The sequence below is a fragment of the Salvelinus sp. IW2-2015 genome, linkage group LG15 (genome assembly GCF_002910315.2).
Source record: "Salvelinus sp. IW2-2015 linkage group LG15, ASM291031v2, whole genome shotgun sequence".
Classification (NCBI taxonomy): Eukaryota; Metazoa; Chordata; class Actinopteri; order Salmoniformes; family Salmonidae; genus Salvelinus; species Salvelinus sp. IW2-2015.
In genome coordinates, this window is record NC_036855.1 from 36,019,584 (window position 1) to 36,032,784 (window position 13,201).

Sequence of the window (13,201 nt, forward strand, 5' to 3'; positions counted from 1 at the left end):
TAGTTAAATAAAGGTTAAAAAAAACTAGCAGAACCCTTTCCACAGAGGGTTCTACATTGAACCCAAAAGGGTTCTACCTGAAACCAAAGGGTTTTCCTATGGGGACAGCCAAAGAACCCTTTTTTCTAAGAGTGTATACGCTGAATGGATCTGACAGAATGACCACAGTCATACACAGAGACAAGACTCTCCAATAATGATGGCCCTGAAAGGTTCACATCCACCTTTAAAGCCTTCATTGCCTACGAACAATTATGACTATACCGTACAATGTCCAACACCAAACACATACTCTAGCTCCTCACGCAACCACTGGATCTGACGGTTTCTCTTCGGGATGAAGATGATCTTTCTTCTGATGATACAAGTATAATCTACTGTATCTACGGAGCGTCTTGTCAATCAGTAATGCAGATCAGATACACAAACTAGCACATTTTCAACTCACCACCAGTTTCTTTTTTACAACAATGTGTGTGCGTGTGTATACGTCAGCTCAAAAGCAAAGTGGATACTGTCTTTTCCACGTTTTGAAATGGTGCGTATGGATGTGCTTGCGTGTGTGTGTGTGTTTGCAAAGTTGGGTGCATATAGAAAACCCTGAGTGTCTAAGTACGTTTCACTACGTCAAAAGAGGCTCATTCCACTATCATAAAGCGCAAGCGACAGCACATTAACGTTGGCATTGCAACTACATTGAGAACAGTAGAAASACAGAGAGAAAGACATATTCTAAGTACCTCTGCACATTTTCAGTTCTTGTCCCTGCAATGAAAATGAAGGCAAAGTAAGTAGAACATACAAAAGCAGTCTTTCCTGTATTGTGAGACTCTAGTCTGTGCTCGTTAATGTCTCATTACACAAGTGAAACATGTTCGCTGTTATGACCTGCCTTGTCCTCCATTTATTATGGTAATCAGAGTGAGTTTTCACATTGAGTGCAGACAGGTTGTCTAATGGCTGTGTTCCATACTGTGACCTCAGTCTGGTAGCGATTAGATKACTCTTCCGCAAGAATTCAAAGCTAAATATAGGCATGAAAATGCAAGCAATGTATAGCAAAATAACGAGTCCTAAATGAACAACAATAGTCACCAATAGTCACTTTGCGCTGATTGTGGCGGTAAGTTTGACAAACAGCACACTTAATTGCTCTGTCAATTAATGAGGCGACAACGATGATGTAAATGTGTGCGTGTGTGTGTGATTGTATAAATGTGCTTGTTATTCTCCATTACATTCTGTTACTTGATCCGTCTACAGTACAGTTAAGACTTAAGCCAATATGCTACAGTATTAAACATCTATATGGTATATGACATATGTGAGCTTGTTTCTTTACTCACTTCTCTCTGACATTTCTATAATTGATCATAGTAGGAAACATTAAGGTGGGACTGGGTGTGTCTGCAAGGAAATTGTTTACATAGCACCTAATCAGTCAAGGGATAGATACCTTAAAGTGTCAGATAACATACAACTAGAATCATGTCTGAGCTTGTCTGTCCGCGTATATGTGGTGCATACGTTCATCTGTGTGTAACGTTCTATTAGAAATCTGGGCATTTAAAGGTTTCAGATAGTGGGTTTTTGGGTGTCTCGGTCTTAGTCAGACAGAGCACACTAAGATTTGTTCAACACAAGTCTTTCTTTAAGCTAAGTCAAACCAGAAAGGCCAATTTACTCTTTCCTCAAGTTCCAGTATCACTTATATAAAACCCAAACACAACATCTAAATGTTTCTCTTTCCCAGCTTCCCTTCCATCCCCCTCTCAAACAAACATCGTGCCTGTCTGTCCCGTAACATATTTGGTTTCAGGTAGAACAAGACTGTCTTTCTGGTATGATTACTGACTTCCTGGCGTGTGAACTCTGACCTCTACGCCCCAAGGCCTCCTGGGAGGTGTTTTTTTCTTTAAGGCAAGAGGTTGCCTAACAGGTCCGGGGTGAGGTACCCTATGGGCATTGTGGGCAGGGGCTTGGAGGGGGGTTGTGGGGGGCAGGAGGGTTGAGGAGAAGGCTATGCTGGAAGTCAATATCTTGAACCACAGTGTAGTCCAAAACAGGGGGCAGGAACTGAGCAGGGGAGTTGGGAAGGATGTACGGGGACTGGTAGTCCCCTAGGGGGGTGGTATGCAGGAGATAGGGGGGAGGTGGGGGGAAGGCGTGGTAAACCTCCCCAGGTGAGGAGGGGTCAGGGGTACTGATTTGCCGGCCACTGCTCTCTATCGTGTAGCCCCCAGCCTCAGGATCCACCACCAGCAGCTGAGACGGCAACTTCTTATTTCTCCTCTCCTCCTCCTCCTCTCCTCCTTCCATCTCCCCAATCCTCTTCTTATCCTCCTCTGTTGTTGGAGCGTTCTCCRGGGCTCTGACCTGCTGGCCTGGTGAGAGCACCACCCCTCCGGCGGGCATTACATCGCTGACCTGGGCATAGAAGTTTATGTTGACCCAGCTATGAGGGCCTCCCAGCTGGGTCTGGACCAGGGGCCTCTCCCCTCCCTCTAGAGGTAAGCCTGGAGCTTGGAGCATTGGGCATGGGACCTCCATCACCTCTAGGGCCGGGGGGTTGGAGTGGCTCCGCCGGTTCCCCAGGCAGGGTTCAACTTTTTCAGGTTGGCTGGACAGGAGGGCAGCCATCAACATTAGGGTCTCCTGGTCAGGCAGCTCTGGATCATATTCAATATCAGGGATGCTGAGAGAGAGCGAGAGAGCGAGAGAGAGAGAGGAGGAAAGAGAGTTACCATTCCAGTTGTCATCGCTACTGTAAGAGCTGCTTCATGCCTCCATAAGAGGCTCCAGTCTACACTTTCCTAATGTACAGCAGCCTACAGCTAGACACGAATGCGCATCCAATCTATCCAACAAGTATACGTTAATAACAGTAGGCCTACAGTTGACTCTTTCGGTTAGAAGCATACATTATTTTGGATTTGTGTGCCCATGAGAACTGTTTTAACGGCAAAACATAATTCAATGTTACGTAGGCATAGTTACACTTAGTGCATTTTCCGAGATCTCCAAGATCCCGGATTCGTACAGGGTTTAATGTTCAATGTTCGAAGTCAATTGTTAAATGCTTAATAATGACAAATAACACTAATAAATGTAATTCATGTAAGGAAAGAAAGAGAGTGTTTTGTGTCACACAATCTGTGAAGACTCCAAGCAATCAACTCATGAATTATGAACAACTCATGAAATAGTGTGTAAACATGTTTTCATTCAACTACTGTGTTGAATGTCGGCTACCTGTTCTGTATGTGTTCATGTGTGTAAAATTGCCTCGGCTAAGAGGGTGGGCTACCAGCAGTGGTGTAGGCCTAGTGATGAGTAAACGCAAGTAAATGCAATTTACCCACTTTTTTCAGAAAAATGCAGTGGAAGTATATAGGGAGTGTTGCTTTTTTCACCTCAACCGGCAATCAGAGATTACCCACCAATTTTTTTTTTACCACCACATCACTGGCTGCCGGTAGGCCTGTTTGAATTTCATGGTAATACACATTGAAGCCTAGTCTAGTAAATTGACCATCCCGTTTTTCCTGGTACAGTTTCAGCCACATTTCAGCTGTCCCGGCGACAAAATAGGTCCATTTGTAAGCAAGATGCATCAATCAAAGATGCACTATGCATAACTTTCCTGGTTGCAAAAAATTCTAATAGTTCGCCTAATTTCAGTTTGACTGAACCTAATCTGACTGAACAAGCAAGAATAGTGTGAAGAAACATTGCACCATCTAAACCGCTGTGAAATATATTTTCCGTAACCAACAATATTATATTTTCAGATGTTTGAACCTGGTGTACAAAACTGAAAGTAAAAAAATGCAAAAATGAAACTTAAGAATGGGAAGCATAGAATAGCGCACATAGAATACATCTACAGCTTCTTAGACTGGCTTTCAATGAGAACGACAGACCTATAACACACATTTCTATGTGAATTCGGAGGGTCATCCCCAAAAGTTACATATTGCAGCTTTAATGTAAGCCTAAAAATTAATTACCTTTTAATGTGGAATGAACACAACCAGTCATCATGTTGTCATCTGATTGTCAACCAAATCACTACAGAAAATAGGCTACCTGTGCATGTTTGTCCACTCCAAAATAATTCCAGCATCCAAACTGTATGTACACTCGCCCCATTTGATGATCAAAAATAGACATTGTTTACAAAACACCAAAAAGTGTACCTAATGACATTCTGCAATTGCCATTGATTATGATCTGATGAATTATGGACAACTCATGAACTAGGGTCTAAACTTGTTTTGATTCAACTTATGTAGGCATATTATATGCATTCAGTGCATTGTATGGATACTGTAATTATTTTGGAATGGACAAACATGCACAGGTAGCCTACTTTTTGAAGTGATTTGTTTGACAATCAAATGACAACATGATGACTGGTTGTGTTCATTCCACATTAAAAGGTAATACATTTTTACCTTTAAAATACGTCTTTATTATTAGGTCCATAAAAAATACATCTATGCACGCGCACCCAAAAGAGACACGGTTTAATTCGCAATCTGGTTTCAGCATTAAATATAATTTTTTATTTTTACACACTTTCATTTATTTTACTATGTCAATATGTCATCTTTTTTGTAAATGTTTTGGCGCCAGACTGTTGGCAGTTGTCAAAAGAGTTAATAGTTGATAGAGTTGCAGAGTTAATTGAAAATAATGCCATTGTTGATTAGACACTTTTTTCATTAATTAGGCTATTTTCTCTTGAAACATATGGTCCATCTACTGGAAACTCATGGACAATATGACACAGACATACAAAATGAATACTACTGTATATACTGTATGAATACAAAAAAATAAGTAAAAATTACCAAAATTACCATCGATTATTCCGGTAACTTTGGTAAATGACCAGTAGCTTTGCAAACATATCCATACCTGAGGGTGTGAGAGCAGCCATGGTTTGTGCGGTGGTTGTTGTGACCCAGGCTCAGCAGTCTCTGTGTGTCCGAGCCCAGGTTGTCCTCCTTCTCCCCCGGCTCAGGCTCGTCTGCGTCCAGCTCGATGAACTCCATCCAGGACTCGTCCTGGTACAGGTCAGGGGGGAAGGGGTGGAGACTCCCCATGCCACCAACACTCAGGAGGAAGTTCAGCTCATTCAGCTTTCCCTTCTGGATAGGGCGTGGATGTGACAGAGGGAGAGATAGAGGCAGAGAGTGTTTGTGAGGAGGGTACGGGTTTGAGACAGAGGTACTTACATGTCTAAGCTCTGAATTCAAGTACGGCAAGCGCTTCAATCATCTTGTACCACATTTCATTGCCAAGCCCTAATTTTTTACAAACAAAGCCTATTGCATTAGTGTAGCTTACCCATAGAAATAGAATCTAGATTCTATTTCTTTGAGCGTGCCCTGATCATGTCAATTCCCAGCATATTACAATGTGTTATTTACTGTTCATAGGGACACTTAGACAAGAGCCTGAGATTTAAATTAATAATCATCTGTATTGCGCTCTGTCCATGAGCCATAACAAACTTGTTTTCACATACTAAATACACGACATGACCAAAAGTGTGTGGACATCTGCTCGTCGAACATCTCATTCCAAAATCATGGGCGTTAATATGGAGTTGGTCTCCACCTTTGATGCTATAACAGCCTCCACTCTTCTGGGAAGGCTTTCCACTAGATGTTGGAACTTGCTTCCATTCAGCCTCAAGAGCATTAGTGAGGTCGGGCACTGATGTTGGGTGATTAGGCCTGGCTTGCAGTAGGCGTTCCAATTCATCCTAAAGGTATTCGATGGGGTTGAGGTCAGGGTTCTATGCAGGCCAATCAAGTTCTTCCACACCAATCGACAAACCATTTCAGTATGGACCTGGCTTTGTGCCCGGGGGCATTGTCATGCTGAAACAGGAAAGGGCCTTCCCAAACTGTTGCCACAAAGTTGAAAACACAGAATCGTCTACAATGTCATTGTATGCTGTAGCGTTAAGATTTCCCTTCACTGGAACTAAGGAGCCTAGGCCGAACCATGAAAAACAGCCACAGATCATTATTCCTCCTCCACCAAACTTTACAGTTGGCACTGTGCATTGGGGCAGGTAGCGTTCTCCTGGCATCCGCCAAACCCAGATTAGTCCGTCGGATTCATCACTCCAGAGAACGCGTTTCCACTGCTCCAGAGTCCAATGGTGGCGAGCTTTACACCACTCCAGTCGACGCTTGGCATTGCGCATGGTGATCTTAGGCTTGTGTACGGCTGCATGGATACCCATTTCATGAAGCTCCCGACAAACAGTTMTTGTGCTGACGTTKCTTCCTGAGGCAGTTTGGAACTCGGTAGTGAGTGTTGCAACTGAGGACAGGCGATTTTTACTCGCTATGCGCTTCAGCCATCGGCGGTCCCATTCGGTGAGCTTGTGTGGCCTACCAATTCGCGGCTGAGCCGTTGTTGCTCCTAGACGTTTCCACTTTACAATAACAGCACATACACTTGACTGTGGCAGCTCTAGCAGGGCAGAAATTTGACGAACTGACCTATGACGGTGCCATGTTGAAAGTCACTGAGCTCTTCAGTAAGGCCATTCTACTGCCAATGTTTGTCTATGGAGATTGCATGGCKGTGTGCTCAATTTTATACACCTGTCAGCAACAGGTGTGGCTGAAATAGCTGAATCCACTMATTTGAAGGGGTGTCCACATACTTTTGTATATATAGTGTACTTGACTATATACAAACCTACTCACAAGACAAAATACACGAGCACACACACATGCATGCACACAGTGTTTTTAGTCTTACCTTAAGCAGTTCTGTGTCAATCCCTTTGATTTTGGGTGCAGGGACAGGAGGCAGAAGAATCACCATAAGTCTGAGAGGAAGAGGGAGAGAGGAGATGAAGATGACGGAAGTGTGTGTGCGTTTGTGTTTGTTTGTTTGTCCTCACCTCTGCTGGTGAGAGAAGATGATGAGCATGAGGAAAATGGCCACGCCCACAGCACCGAAGATCAGGACCAGAATCACAGTGAACGTGGACTCTAGAACAGGATCATCATCATCATCATCATCATCACCAAATCAATAAATAACAATGATTTAACTATTAGCATTATGTGGTAATCCTACCATATCCCGGATAAGTGTGTTCCTTGCGCAAGATGGCTGCCATGTTTGTTCTTTGTGTAAACAACACTGTCCCTCCTCTCTACCCCAACCCGTGCCGCCCTGACCCTGACCTCTCACCTTTACTGGGAATCTCTGACACATGGACAAAGATGGCATCACTGAACTCCCCAAAGTTATTGAAGGCCCTCATTGAGCAGTGCACGCGCACCTCATACTCCTCTCCTGTACTAAGGCCGTAGATTGACTTCTGAGTGCCAAACTCATGCTCCAACTGAGAGAGAGCGGGAGACAGAGGCAAAAAAACGTTTGTAAGAGAGGAATACGATCGAAAGCTACGAAATGTTAAAATAAAAGGTTTATGTCTCCCTCTTATACATKAAATGACGTTTTATTCCATAAACACTCGTCTATGCCACAAACACAAACTTGGCTCTGTCGTTGATTGAGGCAGTCAACAACAGGATCTCTCTTCTTGTTATGGTGTCGACAGAGTTTCAGTGTGGTCTAGCACTCAAAACTGCAGAGGCCGCTGGGTAATAGGCCGGAAGTGCAGTCAGGGTGTGTGTGTGAGTGTGTCTATGTGTGACTCACCACTTTCCAGTGTGAGCTGTTCCTCCTCCTGAACTGGAGTTCGTACACCAGTGTCAACCATCCAACGGATACGTCAGCCGAGGGCGGGGGTTCCCAGCTCGCCATGATGTCATAGTTCAGGCCCGACCGGCTGACGTTCAACAGCGTCCAGTTCAGGGCCACCGGGGGATCAGGGTGCACTGTCAGAGGYCAAAGGGCAAAGGTCAGTAAGGGAGTGCTTAAAATGATTAAAACGCACAAAAACTATTGTGATTGTGATGAATTGTCTTTGGGAAAGAAAGATAGACATGGTTTTAAAAAGGTAGTATTAATATTTAATTAAATACAGAAATGTGTAAGTGGCTTAACTTAGCCTGTCCCGCGGATCAACTAACCCATACCCCAAGCTATGTTTTCAAAACTGTAATGTTTACATGAATTCAGATTATTTCCAGGGATACACAACATCCTGAAATATATGTCGATATCTTTGTTAGAAAGAATACTATATTTCCCTAAACAACAAGATGCTGAAGGTAATAAATGGCATAACTTACCCTACTCTCCCCTATATGAATGACTAGTTACTAGTGACAGGACTTCTTTCTCCTTATGCATTATCCACTGACTAGAAAGAAGTGGACCAGTAAACCAAAATATCATGGTTTTCAATATAGACCTCAATTAGTTTAATCATGTGTTTTCGAGCTGGGCTGGAGCAAAAGCTTGTACTCCCTGGGACTCCCAGGACCAGAGTTTCACATCCGTGAGCTAGTCTATAGACAAGAGGTCCCAAACTGCATTCAGCCATTGGTCATTTTTTTCTTGAGAGGATGGTCAAGATAATAACAAATCATTTCCGCAAGAAGCACAAACAGATATAGTAGTTCACAAAACATAATMATTTCAAACATTTATTACATTGGCATACGATAACATACCGTGCCGTTTGAAAGTATTCATTCCCCTTGACTTTTTGTTGTTGTTGTGTTACAGCCTGAATTTAAAATTGATTCAATTGAGATTTTTTTGTCACTTAATTTGTGCCGGATCCTGCCGGAACAGGATCCGGCACCTCTCAATATTGGACTGTTTCATCCCAGGACCCATTTGCTAGGATCCTATACCTCTCATGGCATGAAACATTATTTTCACTGTTTGCAATGTAAAAATTCAAATAAAATCGGAGTTAATTCAAGTGGCCTCCTCTGTATTTTCCTGACCCTTAAAAAACGTAAACTGAAAACGTGCCTGATATTCTAAGAATTGATTGTTGGGCCGGCCCGGGTTTATGGTTTGCACACATTGTTGACTATAGACCAACACATGGCCATTGCTGTGGTGAGAGAGAGAGAGAAGATCCTGTATCTCTCACAGAACTAGAATGACATTCACTTTCTCCTTCTTTCTGCTCCGATAGACATGAGCCAACTCTCATTTCTCCAGCGTTGCACTTAATTGATTTCCTTATAGAATCACAGCCGCGAGAAGGGTGCTGGAGGTGCCACAGCACCCCTGATAAATTGAAATACATTTGCCAAAGTTACAGAACTCCTGCTGCCTGTTCAGAAAGAAAGACCAGGAGTAGGCCTATAATTGAGTTACAGAGGATCAATAGCTTTTWAAAATATATAGCCTACAGTAGCTGTGGATTGTGTGTAGCCCAATCACAAGGCATGCCTACAGTCTGGAACACGCGGCAAATCTGTCAGTGAATAGCATGCGGCCAAAACAGGCCTTTTGTAATATTTCAAATACAATTATGGGAAAACAAATTGTTGGGACGCAAATAGATTATGCTGAAAAGAGAAGACTAATCTGTCTGTAGACTACCAAATATGTTCTCAACTTCAAAATAGGCCTGTTGAGCGAACAGTAAAACGAGAGAGATAGGCTTTTGGCACGAGCGCATCAGCAATCGCTGGTGAGTGAGCTGCACATCATTGGGACTATAATTTCCTTCTCATATTATACGATATGTGTGTCTCCACACACCTAAGCATAGGCTATTGATGGATTCAAGACATGGTCGTTTTTATTGATCTCAGATTCTCAGTTTGTCAGTGTTATCATTTCGATAATTTTGTGAGTAATAAAAAAGATTCCTCTAAAGTCTCCATACATCTAAAAAGATGTAGAATTGCATGAAATGCGTTTATAAAAGGCAAAGAAAATTACGGACCCTAGGCTTAAAAAACCAATCCTCATGTGTGCAACTTCTGAAGATGCCTCTACTCTACCACTCTATGCCAGCATGCAAAAGCGATGATGATGCATGCAATGCATTATTAAATATATATTTTTTAAAGCCCCGAAGTACACTACAAAGATACAGGCGTTCTTCCTAACTCAGTTGCCGGAGAGGAAGGAAACCACTCAGGGATTCCATTGAGGCCAATGGCTGTGATAGGAGAAAACTGAGGATGGATCAACAACATTGTAGTTACTCCACAATACTAACCTAATTGACAGAGCGAAATGATGGAGGCCTGTACAGAATAAAAATATTCCAAAACATGCATCCTGTTTGCAACAAGGCACTAAAGTAATAAATTCAAACAATTCACTTTTTTCCCCTGAATACAAACTTTTATGTTTGGCGCAAATCCAATAGAACACATTACTGAATAACACTCTCCACATTTTCAAGCATAGTGATGGCTGCATCATGTTATGGGTATTCTTGTAATCATTAACTTCTCTAGGATAGGGGGCAGCATTTTCACGTTTGGATGAAAGCATACCCAAATTCAACTGCCAGCTACTCATCCGCAGAAGATAAGATATGCATATTATTAGTAGATTTGGATAGAAAACACTCTGAAGTTCTTAAAACTGTTTGAATCATGTCTGTGAATATAACAGAACTTATTTAGCAGGTGAAACCCCGAGGACAAACCATTCAGATTTTWTTTTTTTGAGGTCACTCTCTTTTCAATGGATTTTCATTGGGAATACAGATTTCTAATTGACCTTCTTGCAGTTCCTACCGCTTCCACTGGATGTCAACAGTCTTTAGAAATTGGTTGAGGGTTTTTCTTTTGTGTAATGAAGAAGTACGGCCATCTTGATTGAGGGTCACACAAAGTGTCCTGTTTGTTAGAGGCGCATGACCAGAAGGCTAGCTATAGTTTGTTTTAATCCTGTATTGAACACAGATCATCCCGTTTTCAATTTTATCGATTATTTACGTTACGTTACCTATCGATTATTTACGTTACCTAAAGTTGTATTACAAAAGTAGTTTGAAATGTTTTGGCGAAGTTTACAGGTAACTTTTGAGATATTTTGTAGTCACGTTTCACAAGTTGGAACCGGTGTTTTTCTGAATCAAACGCGCCAAATAAATGGACATTTTGGATATACACTGCTCAAAAAAATAAAGGGAACACTTAAACAACACAATGTAACTCCAAGTCAATCACACTTCTGTGAAATCAAACTGTCCACTTAGGAAGCAACACTGATTGACAATTAATTTCACATGCTGTTTGTGTAAAATGGAATAGACAACAGGTGGAAATTATAGGCAATTAGCAAGACACCCCCAATAAAGGAGTGGTTCTGCAGGTGGTGACCACAGACCACTTCTCAGTTCCCTATGCTTCCTGGCTGATGTTTTGGTCACTTTTGAATGCTGGCGGTGCTTTCACTCTTACTGGTAGCATGAGACGGAGTCTCAACCCACACAAGTGGCTCAGGTAGTGCAGCTCATCCAGGATGGCACATCAATGCGAGCTGTGGCAAGAAGGTTTGCTGTGTCTGTCAGCGTAGTGTCAAAGCATGGAGGCGCTACAAGGAGACAGGCCAGTACATCAGGAGACGTGGAGGAGGCCGTAGGAGGGCAACAACCCAGCGCAGGCCCCACTTACCTCCGCCTTTGTGCAAGAAGGAGCAGAAGGAGCACTGCCAGAGCCCTGCAAAATGACCTCCAGCAGGCCACAAATGTGCATGTGTCTGCTCAAATGGTCAGAAACAGACTCCATGAGGTGGTATGAGGGCCCGACGTCCACAGGTGGGGTTGTGCTTACAGCCAACACCGTGCAGGACGTTTGGCATTTGCCAGAGAACACCAAGATTGACGAAATTCGCCACTGGCGCCCTGTGCTCTTCACAGATGAAAGCAGGTTCACACTGAAGCACGTGACAGACGTGACAATCTGGAGACGCCGTGGAGAACGTTCTGCTGCCTGCACATCCTCCAGCATGACCAGTTTGGCGGTGGGTCAGTCATGGTGTGGGGTGGCATTTCTTTGGGGCCGCACAGCCCTCCATGGGCTCGCCAGAGGTAGCCTGCCTGCCATTAGTTACCGAGATGAGATCCTCAGACCCCTTGTGAGACCATATGCTGGTGCGGTTGGCCCTGGGTTCCTCCTAATGCAAGACAATGCTAGACCTCATGTGCTGGAGTGTGTCAGCAGTTCCTGCAAGAGGAAGGCATTGATGCTATGGACTGGCCTGCCCGTTCCCCAGACCTGAATCCAATTGAGCATATCTGGGAAATCATGTTCGCTCCATCCACCACGCCACGTTGCACCACAGACTGTCCAGGAGTTGGCGGATGCTTTAGTCCAGGTCTGGGAGGAGATTCCCTCAGGAGACCATCCGCCACCTCATCAGGAGCATGCCAGGCGTTGTAAGGTCATACAGGCACGTGGAGGCCAACAACACTACTGAGCCTCATTTTGACTTGTTTTAAGGACATTACATCAAAGTTGGATCAGCCTGTAGTGTGGTTTTCCAATTTAATTTTGAGTGTGACTCCAAATCCAGACCTCCATGGGTTTGATACATTTGATTTCCATTGATCATTTTTGTGTGATTTTGTTGTCAGCACATCCAACTATGTAAAAGAAAAAAGTATTTTAATAAGAATAGTTCATTCATTCAGATCTAGGATGTGTTTATTTTAGTGTTCCCTTTATTTTTGAGCAGTGTATATAGACGGAATTAATCGAACAAAAGGACCATTTGTGATTTTTATGGGACATATTGGAGTGCCAACAACAGAAGCTCGTCAAAGCCATGAATTATATTTTTTTATTTCTGCGTTTTGTGTTGAAATATGCTTCTCTCTCTTTGTTTACGATGGTGCTAACTCAGATAATAGCATTGTTTGCTTTCGCGAAAAGCCTATTTGAATTCTGACATGTTGGCTGGATTCAAAACCAGTGTAGCTTTAATTTGGTATCTTTCATGTTGTGATTTAATGAAAGTTAGATTTTTATAGTAATTTATTTGAATTTGGCGCTCTGCATTTTCTCTGGCTTTTGGCCAAGTGAGGATAGTAGCGTCCCGCCTAAACTCAGATTTTTGGATATAAATATGAACCTTTACCGAACAAAACATACATGTATTGTGTAACATGAAGTCCTATGAGTGTCATCTGATGAAGATCATCAAAGGTTAGTGAATCATTTTATCTCTATTTCTGCTTTTTGTTACTCCTCTCTTTGGCTGGAAAAATGGCAGTGTTTTTCTGTGGCTATGTACTGACCTAACATAATCACAAGGT

The 13,201-nt window shown here is 42.8% G+C and overlaps 1 protein-coding gene across 1 annotated transcript in view; it reads right to left on the reverse strand.

Annotated features, from left to right (window-relative positions):
- Positions 1 to 881: 881 nt before the first annotated feature.
- The window catches only part of LOC111974078 (growth hormone receptor-like), an 81,010-nt gene continuing 68,690 nt past the window's right edge, over positions 882 to 13,201 (reverse strand). Inside the window, 7 exon segments of the mRNA XM_024001604.2 lie at positions 882 to 1,999; positions 2,002 to 2,695; positions 4,924 to 5,156; positions 6,793 to 6,862; positions 6,938 to 7,028; positions 7,234 to 7,387; positions 7,708 to 7,886. Coding sequence (XP_023857372.2) covers positions 1,916 to 1,999; positions 2,002 to 2,695; positions 4,924 to 5,156; positions 6,793 to 6,862; positions 6,938 to 7,028; positions 7,234 to 7,387; positions 7,708 to 7,886 — 1,505 coding nt within the window. The 3' untranslated portion in view covers positions 882 to 1,915.